The sequence below is a fragment of the Fringilla coelebs genome (genome assembly GCF_963513975.1).
Source record: "Fringilla coelebs genome assembly, chromosome: 12".
NCBI lineage: Eukaryota > Metazoa > Chordata > Aves > Passeriformes > Fringillidae > Fringilla > Fringilla coelebs.
The window spans coordinates 7,968,558-7,981,126 of NC_140038.1; the positions used below are offsets into that span (position 1 = coordinate 7,968,558).

At 40.8% G+C, this 12,569-nt stretch overlaps 1 protein-coding gene across 4 annotated transcripts in view; it reads left to right on the forward strand.

Annotated features, from left to right (window-relative positions):
* The window catches only part of THSD4 (thrombospondin type 1 domain containing 4), a 255,165-nt gene that overhangs the window by 76,084 nt on the left and 166,512 nt on the right, over positions 1–12,569 (forward strand). For all 4 annotated transcript variants that reach the window (XR_014616468.1, XR_014616469.1, XM_084214001.1 and 1 more), the window contains exon 6: positions 7,778–7,880. Coding sequence is in view for 2 of the 4 variants with exons in the window: in XM_084214001.1 (XP_084070127.1) it covers positions 7,778–7,880 (103 nt within the window). In the remaining 2 variants the exon portion in view is untranslated. The remainder of the gene's footprint in view (positions 1–7,777; positions 7,881–12,569) is intronic.

Here is a 12,569-nt window from a genome sequence, read left to right on the forward strand (position 1 = left end):
GCTCAAAGTTGTTTTTAAGTTGCATTTACATTGCTCTAAAGGTGTTCACTTTTTGTGGAAAACAAATTGTTTCACATCCTAGGTTTTTTTTTTTTTTTCTAACACAAACGAACAAAATAAATTGTCCCAACAGACTTATTTCAAATTCCCCCTGGTTGTAAAAACAGCTTACATTTGCTTGTATGTTTCTGTCTCATGTAGCACCACGTTGACATTTCTGTTGCCTGGTTTTTACTTAGACTAGAGCTGGCTCTCTAAAAATATTGTGATTACTGCTGCAGTATGAATTTTTAATTAAAAAGTAGATTATTGTGGTAATACCAATCAGAAACTTCTTAAACTTTTGGTCCTCCTGCCAGAACCATTCAGGTAGTGCCTCCTCCCACACAAAGAGCAGTCATTTAAATGGAATGCATGAAATTGAGTTTCCATTGAAGTTGATTGGGCTTTCATAGAGAAAACTGCTGGAGGATTGCTCCTGCCCACTGCTGAAGCTGGTAGAAAGAGAGTCACATAAAAACTACTCCCCAGAGAGAGCAGGCAGCTCCAAGAGCAATACTTTATAAAAATGTATTAAAATACTGCTGGAAATCCTAGAGTAGTGTTTTATCAGAGTGGCATAATTTTCTACAAACTATGAGGACTAGTTACATCAACTTTGCTTAAAGTCTGTAAACTTTACTAAAGATGGCCCAAGCATGAGTTTGTCTCAGGGTCTTTCATGGCTGATACTGTGGTGCCTTCCAGAGAGGGTTTTGGAGTGGCTGATATTTCTAGTATAAAGAAGGCTATTGCTAGTATATGAAAGCAACTATTCTTAGTACATAAACCTCCCATGTTCTGAGAAGGACTAATAAAACATGTTGCATTTTGCAGGTGTATTTGAATAATGTAGACAGATGAGACACTACAAGATGATGAAGCTGAAAGCTGCCATGTTAAGACATTCTTCATTTGAATCAGATTGTGTGAAATAGAAGTAGCTTTTCATTGATTTCCCATTAAATGAGGCAATAGCTTGCAGTTTAGGCACCTTGAGCACTGTGCAGTGTTTCTATAAACAGGTATTTGATTGAAAGGATTCTTGTATCTGTGGGATTTTTTATGCAGCATATTTATATAGAAAAGTGATACCACTGCTGAGAGTGGGAACAGCAGCTGTACAAAGCAGTTATGATTTCTGTTGCAAATGGCAGGCTTTTGATGCTTGCCTGGGAGCATGGAAGGAATATTCTGTGTAAACTCCAATCTCTATACTGAAGTAGCTGTTTCCTCAGGGGCCTGGGTACTAAAAGAAACTTGGGACAGTAAAGTAGTAACTCTATTTAAAAAAACCTCAACTTTAAAAAGACCAGTCATCTGGTCTTTTACTGGATCAAAAATGACTAGCAACAGTCTTCAGTGTGCAGGTGTGAGTTGACATAGGCCTGACTTTCAGGATGTACTTGTGTATTGCTTTACAGCAGATGATGCTCTGTTCCAGCATGCTCTGTTTCCAGCATTTGCCTTCCATTTTCTAACTGCTCAACTTCCATCTCATAGAAACCATTTATTGTTTCTCAGAATTTTTTGGTTGGTTGGTTGCTTAGTTTTTTTTGGAATAGCATTTGCAAAATTTCAGCATTAAACATAACCGGAGTATTTCCTTGACACGTTTTTGGTATTGCTGAGGAAATGAACTGTTAATTTTTCTATTATAGCTCCTTGATTAGCCCCTTCTAAGTTAGTAGTTCCAAATGTTTCCAGTTGTGCACATTAGATCATTGGAGATGCTTTGCGTGGGATGGATGAGTGACTAACATTTTATTTAAAACCAAAGCTGGACTTGAATCTTTTACAAGGTGCTGTAAATCTGAAATAAAATAAGTTATTTCAGTTTAATCAGATGGATCTGTCAGTGAGAATTTAAAAAGAAAAAAGCCACAAACCTGTGAAGTTAAGCAGAAATACTTCTTTTTCCATCTGTTTGGTTGAGCTTTCTTCCCCATTATTAGACAGACTGCATTTTCAGATGTAAAGTGCTACAGAATGGAAAAAACGTAAAGCAGTAATAGATGCACTTGCCACATTATGCATTCATGCCTTATGTGTCTGATAGATTGCAGTTAATAAAGATCAGGTTTGGGTAGAATTTCAAAGACTTTTCTAGTTAAATTCAGAGGACCTTCTTGTTGCAAAGCTGAAATATTAATGGAAAAAAGCATTCTCGAGTTGCAGGCTGAGAGGGCAGCAGCTCCCTGGCTCATGGCAGTGGCAGCCACAGGTAGCTGGGGCAGGCAAGCACCCCATAGCTCTGCCAGGACCCATCTTCCTTGATCCAGACACAAGCTCCTTGCTCCCTGCATGGGATCTGGGTACAACAGATTTTGTATTGTGCACACATCTAAGGTCTTTACCATCTCTGACAGGCAACTCTTGAAAGGAGTGGGGGGGAAGAGAGAGGCTGAAATGCCCTGTAGCTGCCACGGGCTCTGCATGGCCTGGGGTCTGTGGTTAGTGAAGCACATTGGAGTTTACAGGGACTGTCATTACTCTGCTTGTCTGCATTGCAGCAGACACAGAGGTGTAAATTCATGGCTTGAGGCAGTGCAGAGTCTGCCAGTACAGGTGCTCCTTCCTCATAAACTTGTGCAGATACCACTGCATTCCCAGATGGAAATTCTCATTGCATGTCAGGCCAGACATTTACAGAGCACTGTCTGTGGCTGTGCACTGTAACCAGAGCTGGCTAGCACTATTTTTACTGCAGAGCTGTTCTTCACATGCATTTTAAAGTTTCTTGCACATTTTGCTTTTTCAGGAGCATCAGTTCCATTTGAATTGTGTCTGGTATTTTGTGCCACAGATATCTAGACATATTTAATATGTCTTATATATAATTTTTTTTTTTTGGTTGGCAGACAGTTGTCTTTATGTTCTCTTACCATTTTATAAAATTAGAACTTATGGGGAAATAAGTGTCTCCAGGATTTTAAATGGATCCTTTCTCTTTCCAGTGTGTTCAGCTGGACAGAACTAGGTTGCCGTGATTTGAGGTACTACCTATATGGGAAGCACAGTCCTTGGCTATGCAAAGAGAAACATTTTAGCTGGAAAATTAACATTTGAAGGACCCTGCATTCCACTTTCTTACCTGGACTTGGAACATCTGTAGGTTTCAGGAGAAACAAGACACCAGCAGTTCAGAGCAGAAGTTCAAAGTTCACTGCAGATGTGGTGGCTTGTTGTGTAAAGAACTGGAATTTATAGACTATGCACATTGAAGGACACAATACATTTAAGAGTAAGCTCTGCAAAGGAAAGAACAATTTTCAGACTACTGTTCAAGAAGCAAGTATTTAAATTATTTTTCTTTGGAGATGTGTTTTTCCTTTGGGATTTCAAAGATTGAATGAAGTGGTTCTATAGAACCACTTCAAAAATGAAAACAAGAGTACAACTAGATTATTTGGACTTAATTGAATATGTAGTATTGCACACAGAGAAAATATTAGTTATGAATTATATCTGAACCTAGAGAATCAAGAAGGGATGTGGGGCTTTGGAAAAAGCATTTGCCAGTTACTATAGGTCATAAGAATGAAACATTGCCAAAAATCTTAGTCAATGTTTTAATTGCCTGTAGAGGTGGTTTCAGGACCAAATCAGCCCTTTACACATTTCCAGAAGTGTTATCTCAGCACAGCTTTGACACAGCTTTGCTAATGGCAGATGTGAGCCCACAGCTGGCAGACTGATAACTTTCTGGTGTTTTGCCAGCACTTCTTTAATTAAACCAAGTGTCAAGGATTTGTTAGAAAGTGTGCTTTTCAAATGTTAACCAAAAGCTAAAAAGCTAGCAGGGTGGTTTCTTTGTTTTAACTGTATTAGCAGGTCATCTCTGAGATGCCTTACCCTGTGTGAAAATAACAATATCCAGCACTTTGTGAAGGCACTGTGCACTTTGCTGAGCGCAGCCTCACATGCTAAATTTACGTCATTGTGTTGTCCAAGCAGCATAGTTGAAGTAGGAGAAAGATCATCTAAAAACATACAAAATTATGCATTCTAAATGCTGTATCTAATTTTACAGAGCTGAAAGAACAATAATTTAAAAACCCTCTCCCAGCAGAGAGTATGTATTTCTAGATAATTTATATCTGCCTCTACACAAAGGAATCTGAGATTTATCTTACTGGATGCAAAGTATATTTTTTGCTACTTTGGCCTCCCTAGTCTTAAAAAGGACTCCCTTAATAACTCCCTTAGTAATCACAGGACAAAGTTTTTGAGGGAAAAAAAAAGCAATTCCAGATCTGTCACTAACAAAACCCTGAATCAAAGTCAGCATTTTGTTTACCCAAACACTGTTTTCAAGTCTCCAGCAGGCAGCGCGATTTTAATGCCTTGATGTCACTGAGGGGAAACCGAAGGAGAATCACACAGTAAGTTAAATATTACAGCAAAGTTCATTCCAAAAGTCTCTGGGAAATTTTGGAAAGAGATGTGGGCTGTTTAAATCCTAGCAGTCTGGCTTAGCCAGAGAACATTCTTCACCTGCAGCCATGCCAATGTGCCTGCTGGTTCCAGCACACTGCCCTTGGCCAGCGGAGCTGTGGGGTGATGCTGCAGCCCCAGGGCTGTGTCCTGCCTGCCCCACTTCTCCTGGTGCAGCTGTGGGGTGGTGCTGCAGCCCCAGGGCTGTGTCCTGCCTGCCCCACTTCTCCTGGTGCAGCTGTGGGGTGGTGCTGCAGCCCCAGGGCTGTGTCCTGCCTGCCCCACTTCTCCTGTGGCAGCTGGGAAGCCCATGGTGAACCCAGGAAGGGACAACTGTTAGAAATTGGAAGTAGGAGCTGGCTTTGGGCTTGCCATCTTCTCCTCACAGATGCTTGTTGCTGTATTTTAGGAGTTTTAGTCAAGCTAGATATGACAGAAATAGTAATTAAATGGAAGTGTAAAAATAGCTTGTACTCTCAGGGAATAAATAAAACATGAGGATCTACAGGAGTCCCTATACTGAAACTTCACTTTTCATTGTACAGGGTAATTCTTTTTATTGTAGTGATTTTCTGCCTACAAAAGTGCTAAAAAGCCAGAGAGGCCAAGAGAAAGTGCCTGGCACTCTTAGGTCTTCTGGGAAAGGCTCAAGGATTTTGTTTTCAGGGAGGCTGAGCTATAGGTAGCATAAAACTGCCATTGCATTTGGCTGTGCATTAACAATTTAGGCGGGGTTGGTAAATGGTGTGTAGATGTTAACTAGGATATATGTAGAGTATAATAGAACTCTTGAGCCTTGGTGATTCATGGACTGCAGTAATTTTGTCTACTTGTACTTCATAGCTAAAGAATATTTTAGAAGACATTGAAAATATAAATAAATATAATCTGTATCAAGAACAAAGTAAGGTGTTTTTGCAGATCAGATTGCTCAAAATTTTCCTCAAAATTTTATATTGCAATTAAACCTTGATGAATGAAATGAAGGAAGGGCAACTGAGTTGGGCTTCTAAACTAGCAGGGATGTTCTGAGTTAGCCTGTTCTTCTGATTTTTGCTTGATCCACACAGAGTTCAGTGTATTTGTCTGTCCTTGGTCCTGCTTTAAAGCACTGAGGTCTCTGTCTTGTGGGCAGTAAGTTTAAAAACAGAAATTGTAGCTATATGAAAAGGATCTTAGAAGGGATGGGTGTCACTATTTGTTGGCAACAGCAATGAATATTTTGATATTTTTGCTCATGCATTGCCTGCAGTTGGTATGAGCAGGGTGTACAGGAAATGGTTTATGAGCCAGAAATACTGGTACATGAGAGCATGAGCTCAAGGGTCAGAAAAGGAAACACAAGAAGCAACTAAACTTCACAATAGACTGGTTGAAAACGTGTGCCAAAAAAAAGGGAAAAGCATTCCAGAAAGAAACCCTTCAGGCTGCCTTCTTGGCTGGCACAAACTGATGTTTGTTCTGCTGTAATTTAGTGTAGTGACCTTAATTTATGCCAGCTCAGGTTCTGTCCCTTCATCTTTAGGATATGTGCAATAATTGGTTTCCATGAAAAATACATTTCCTTGCCTTGGATGGTGGTTGTGGTGAATAAATGTTCTGCATTGCTGTGCCACACACAGAAGGAGCTGTGCTTCAGTTGTGGGAATTTAGCTTTGCTTTCTGCATTTGGCACTAGAAAGGCTTTTAGTCCCACCCTTCCAATGTGGTGGTTCGTGGTCCTATTTTCAGGGAAGGCTTTTTGTTTGTTTGTTTTTGGTTTTTTTGGGGGGGGGTTGTGCTTTTATTTTGATTTTTATTAGAGGGTTTGTTGAGGAAAGCAGTATTTGCATGCACTTGGAGATCTCAGAAGGGTGGGCGAAGAAGCACAGATGGCTGCTTGGCCAGAAACAGTGTTTATTCTAGAAGATTTGTTACCATGATTTTAGTAGAAGATAAAGTAGTCCATGAACCTTCCCCCGGGTATGTCTTTGGTACAGTTTATAGTCCACTTGCAAACTCTTGACTTTGAGGTCCCTTTGATCCAGTTACAAGCATCTTCTTAGGGAGATGATGGATACGAAGCAAGAACTCCTCTGGGACCTCTGATGTGCCTGGCTTCCCCAGCAGACAACCAGTCTTTCCTACTATGCAGGCATAAGAGAACTGACTTGCAGTTGCACCAAGAGTTGTTCTTAGTGACTGTCTTCTGTTCCCTTTCAAAACACAGTTATTTAGCCATGCTGTTTTCATATAATGTTATCTCTAGCTTTCCCTTGAAATCTGTCATCTAGAAAAAATATTCTGCTGTTCTAGTCAAGTACTTAATGTGAATTCTACTGGTTTTGAGTAGTATTTTTAGTAGTAATTTTTATTATCTAAAGGCTATGCCAAAAAATGCATCTATGCCCAAAGCCTTGCCTGTTTTGTCCAGGCATAGAAATTGTTCTAATTAACCCCCTGCATTTGGTAGAAGCCTTTCTCCCCTTTGTTTGTGCCCACACACAGAGTAAACTTTGCTGTAACTGCAGTGAGGATTCAGGCAGAACAAAGTCATTAAGCATTTAACTTGTATTTGCTTTTGGAATCTACTTCACATGCAAACAAGGCTGGTCTGCCAAAGGTGTGCATTGCAGGTGACCTAAGGAAGGATGCCACTTCCACCTGTAAAACCTGTCCTGCCTCAATACCTGTGTGTGCACACGTGCTTGTACAGAAGCAGCTCTTTAGTTGCAAAACTCCTGTGCCAACTCCTTAGTTGCAGGAGCTCAGGGTCTGAAGGCATGCCTTGAAATGCAAAGTCATGCAGTGACTGCTATAACAGCATGTAGAAATACAAAAGGAAAAGTGGAAATATGATATTGGATGAGAATAAGCTGCTGCTGTGGTCAACTTTTAATAAGTTATGGAAGGATGTAAGTTGAGTGTTTCAGCTCTGTTGAATCTGAGCCCAAAAAGTTAATGATGAAAAATGTGAAGCTGTTGTGAAAAGGAAGTAATTCTAATCTAATATTGAATTTATCTTGAAGTGTTGTGCTGTTGCTGAGGAAAATGACAGCTCAATAGAAGCTTTATTTTTTTTTTAAATAAAACTGTTGCTGCATTAACTTCACAAATTAATTTTCTTCAACAGGCACTTTTGATACTGTTAGTTAACAGCACAGCTTGTTACCTGTTTTTAAGGTCTCCTGATGTTTATATCATTCACCTGGATTAGAATTTTGCAATGCCTTCACTAACCTTCTAAGTTCATTAATAGGAAGGCAAAAATAACTTTGCTGTTGATTATAATGCTACTTCTTTTTGTTTTTAATCTAAACAGATGTGTCCTGAAAGCAGCAGGAATATTAGAGAGGTACAGTGTGCATCATACAATAACAAGCCATTTATGGGTCGATTTTATGAATGGGAACCTTTTGCAGAAGGTAAGGGAAAACAACTTGGTTTTGCATTATTATAAAGATTGTGTTTTGGAAAGGCAGATGTGATTTTTACCTAGTGGGAGCCATCAGGCAGCTTTGATCCACAGCTGATGTTACCTATTTTTACAACTGAACGTGAGTCAGTGAAGGTAGGTTTATATCTGACACCCAGTTAGATCTGATAATGGTTGTTTCTAATGTCTCAGTCGTGGTCTTATCTACTGTGGGCAAAGTGAGGAGTGGCAGAGCTGCACCTCTTTATCTCCAATTATGAACAGTGTATGCTGTTTCTAGTTAAGCCACGTTTGTTTTTGTGAAAAGGAAGTTTCAGAGCTGTACAACTCTGGCACTTTGTACCACACATTTAGGCAGAGCAAGGAGCCAGGAACCCCAGCAAGCACACGGCTGAAGGTGCATTCTGCAGGCAGCATTGCTTCTGCAAGGTGGCCCTGAAGAGTTATGGTGTATTAGCTTTGATGCAGCCCTTTTCAAACCCCAGTTGAGAAGACCCAGCCAGTGCTGAGCCAGCTCAGCCCACCTCCCTCTCCTTGCTTCCTACACAGCAGCTTTGACTCACTCCATCTTTTGCCAGGAAAGATGAATCAGGGGATCTAGAACATGCCATGATCATTTCTTTTTCCCTCCCCTGCATAGTACAGCTTGCTCCTAGTGTTTATACTGGATCAAGAAGGGCAGTTAAACTGTAATTCACAGCACTGTCTTGCTGGTGAGTTAAGTGTGATTATTGTTGTTTTTAAAAAAATACGCATATTTTTATTTCTCCCCTGTTCAGATTGGTGCAGCTGCATTTCTGACCCATTTTATCTGCTGCTGCTCCAACAGAAACGTTTATCTTCATTAAAAAATTCATATTAGAGGAACTATAAACCCTCTGAATGTAGAGTATTTAAGGAAAAAACCTAGTTTGTGTGTGAGAACCAATAACACGTGATGAATTTAAGGGCAGGATTTGAGAAGAATGATCCAGTTGTGGCAGAGGGAAAACACAGTGATGTAACCATAACACCTGTAAGGAAGTTTACTCTAAAGAAATAATGAATGTTTTAATCATACTGATAATTGAACTCTTTTAGTTTGAAATTCTAATTCAGTTAACTTTCATTTTCAATTGTGATGAAAAATTCATAACCCTTTGATGGCTGGATAAAAGAATCTATTTAAAAGAGAGAACCTATTGGTGGATTGAAAAGGGTAATTGTGGGGATCGGGCCACAGGAGTCTCTCTTGGTGAAAAATGGCTGCTTTTGTTGAAAGGAGGGAGACAGCTGCAGACTTTTTTGTCAGAAATTCTCTATAAGGTTAAGTATGGAATAAAATCCTCTCCAGGAGAACTTGTACCTGATATTTTGTCTTCAGGAGGATACCTGGATAGTCTCGTAAATCCAAAATTCATCATCAAATGCAGTATTTTCAAATCAACAACTGCAAAAAATCCCAGTCAGCTGCAGACCCTCTTGCTTTGGCTTGTGTTTGAAAATGTCAGCCAGGTATGTGTAATAAACAGCCCTTTAAGCAGCAGTCCCAGCCAGCCCTGGGTTTCTGTTCCAGCTGGTAGAGTTACACCTGTGCAGGCACAGGCACTGTGAGCTCTGCTCTCTGCAGGGTCCTGCAGGGACCTTGGGCTTTACTGGCCTGGTTGCTCTTCAGAATGGTGACCAGTCAGGGCTGCTCCCCAAGTGTGTAAAACTTGAAAGAGCTAAAAATGTATTCTTTGGGGACTTGGCTTTTTTCTTCCTTCTAAGTCAAGGAAATGACAAGGAGAAAAATACTGCAGCATTTGAGCAATTTCGTTTTCTTAGAGAAAAATAGTTTTTTTGCAAATCAGAGCTTGGTCCACTGAAAGTCAGACATTATTTACTCCTAACAGATATTGAGGCTCTTCCCTCAAAGTAAAGGAAATGTTAGGTTTAAATGGAAATAATTCTATTAATTTTTTTGTTTGTTTTGTTATTTCACAGTGAATTTTTAATGGAAAGTTTTCTAAAATGCATACTTGACCAAGCACAGACTCCAAATGATGCTTTGGTTTGCTGTTTGTTGTAAATAAATCAATTCTAGTTTCAGAGCTCCGCTTTCAGGTGACTGCACTTGTTTGCAGGGCAGGCCATTTATTCCCCAGGAATGCTGGCTGTTCCCACTGCCTGTGTGATTTTACATGTGCAGCTGTGCCTTGTGTTGGGGCTGACTGCATGTTGGCTCTGCAGGCAATAGCAGGAGCGGGGACGTGGCTCAGGGATCATCCCAGCGGTGTCTGTACACTTGATTCAGTTCCACTTGGTAGAGTCAAGATGTCTTTGGCTCAAAGTGCTGCATGAAGCCTGCCGAGTTTCTAGGAGCAGAGCCACTCTTAGATCTCGGGAGCAGCTTAAGAGCTCGCTGCTGGCAGCCAGGCCTGGAGGCTGGAGGGCTGCGCGGAGCGGCCCCGTCCCTTCCCGGAGCGGTCCTGTTCCCGCTGGGTGCTCCGGGCACAGCTGGCTCTGGCAGGCAGCAGGAGCTCTGCAAGGCACGACAGCCTTTCTTCCATTCCTTCCTTCTGACTCTCAGGCCTGCCTTGCTCCTGTGACCTCCCTGTTCTGCTTGGTGCCGAGAGTCAGGGGCTGTTGCAGAGCCTGTAACGCCACGCTGCTCCTGGGAGCAGAGTGGGAGTCAGGCTGAGTTTCAGCTGGAATGAAAATTCCTGTAGCTGAAAGCAGGGTGTGTCAAATGGCACTGATGTCACTGCTGCATTTTCTGTGGGGGGAAAAATGTGTCCCCCAGTGTTGTTGTTGCCAGACTTAACTACTGATGAGCACCAAAAAGAGTGATTGAAAATCAGCTGGGGCAAGAGAGGCTGACAGGGCCAGGAATCAGCACCCAGCCTTATGACAGGCCAGGAGGCAGTTTCAGCTGGCTTCTCTTTACTTGAAATGTATCAGAATCCAAGCATTGAATGAATGGAGGGATGTTTGGTCAGTGTGGTTTTTCATGCTGAACTTCAATGGTACTCTTTTCTCCAAATGACACTCATGTCAATACTCCATCCTGAAGACTGTGCTGTGTTCAGAGGAGAACTCACTGTACAGGTCAATCTGTACATGCTGCAAAATCATTTGTCAGTTCACTTTTGTCTTCAAATACCTTCTAGTAAGCTGACTTCTAGCTAGAGATGTCTGCTGCTACAGCTGGGATGAATATAAGCTCTGAAGAAAATGAAATTTATAGCTTCTACAAGTGTCTAGTAAATTCTGCAACTTCAATACTTTGTGTCAGACAAGAGGTATTTAAGATTTAGTATGAATCAGTTTGGGTATTAAGATGGAGACTGAAAAGTAATGCAAAGCTGCTGCATTTATTGATTTGTGTTTTTCTCTTGCTGGATTTTTAGCAACAGGTTTCACGTATTTTGAATAACAAAGTAGAGATCAAAATGTAGTAGCCCAACTCAAGATGTTAAAGTTGCTAAGGAATTTCTTGAGTTTGCTGGCAATTGATGACACTGAAGACACTGAATGAGGTCTGATAATATATTATACATTAATATGATTTAAGTAATTATAAAATGGAATAAAAGCCTAAGATGTCTTAAAAATCTTGGTCAGGTGCTGTGAGGTGCATCAAGCACTTCAGGAGTCAGAGAGGGCTGGTACAGGGAGTGCAGTTACCAGGACAATGCAGAAGCTGCTTGTGGATCCTGCACAGTCAGCTGTAGGCACACAGCAGTTATGCTGATCTTTCAGGCTTGTAGCTCAGTTGCCTGGGCTTTGTGCAGACCATAAGGGTATAAGGGCTTGAGAGGAGACCATTTATTCACTTCTCAAGTCTCATCAATAAGATGTTTGTGGAATATTTTCCATTCCGCAATGGAACAGCAGAAAGCTGTTCCAAGGCCAAGCCTGAATATATTGTGCCTGTATTTGGTGGTTTAGTGTGTTTTTTTTTTCTCCTCTTAGAATTGTGAGGTATGTTTATAAACAAATTATAGATATATATTGTTTATATGCACATTATTAGTTCAGTGTCCATTGCTGGAGTTCATTACATCTTGGTATGAAACCATTCTAGAAACACTGTATGGGTTAATATATATGGAGAAATCTAATATTTGTGTCATCTGTTTATGTTAACTGGAAGTGGAACTTCAGTTTAGAGTACTCAGAGAATTGATTGTTGTGTAGGGTCAGGAAGGTGGGTCCTGGTGTGTGTTTCCTGAGTGCCTGTGATCCTTGGCAGTGCACTCCTTGAGACCCAAAGATAACTGAGTCCCAGTTTATTGAATGCCTGGCCTTCCCTGATTTGTGACTGCCAGCTCTTGGGGCTCAGGAGAGGCTGTGCTGACCTATATTCTCTCAGCTTTGTGTGCAATTCTTGGACAACCTAATGTTTCCACCCAGAGGACAAGAAGTCATCTTACTGTTATATTTATACTTTCTCAAGCAACTTACTTCTAGTTAGTGGACATACAGATATACATATATCTTGCAACTATATATGTATATATGCATATATACCAGGAATCTATACACAGTATCTCTGGAAATAACCCAGCTGTGCTGCAGTTCACCCAGCTGCAAGTTATTATATTCAATGAGGCAGTTGCTTGAAGTCTTCATTTCTCATTGCAGCAGACCATACTTCTCTGCTTCTCTTTTGCCTCCACCTGTTAGAAATTTCTTGTTTGCTTCTATTCCAATC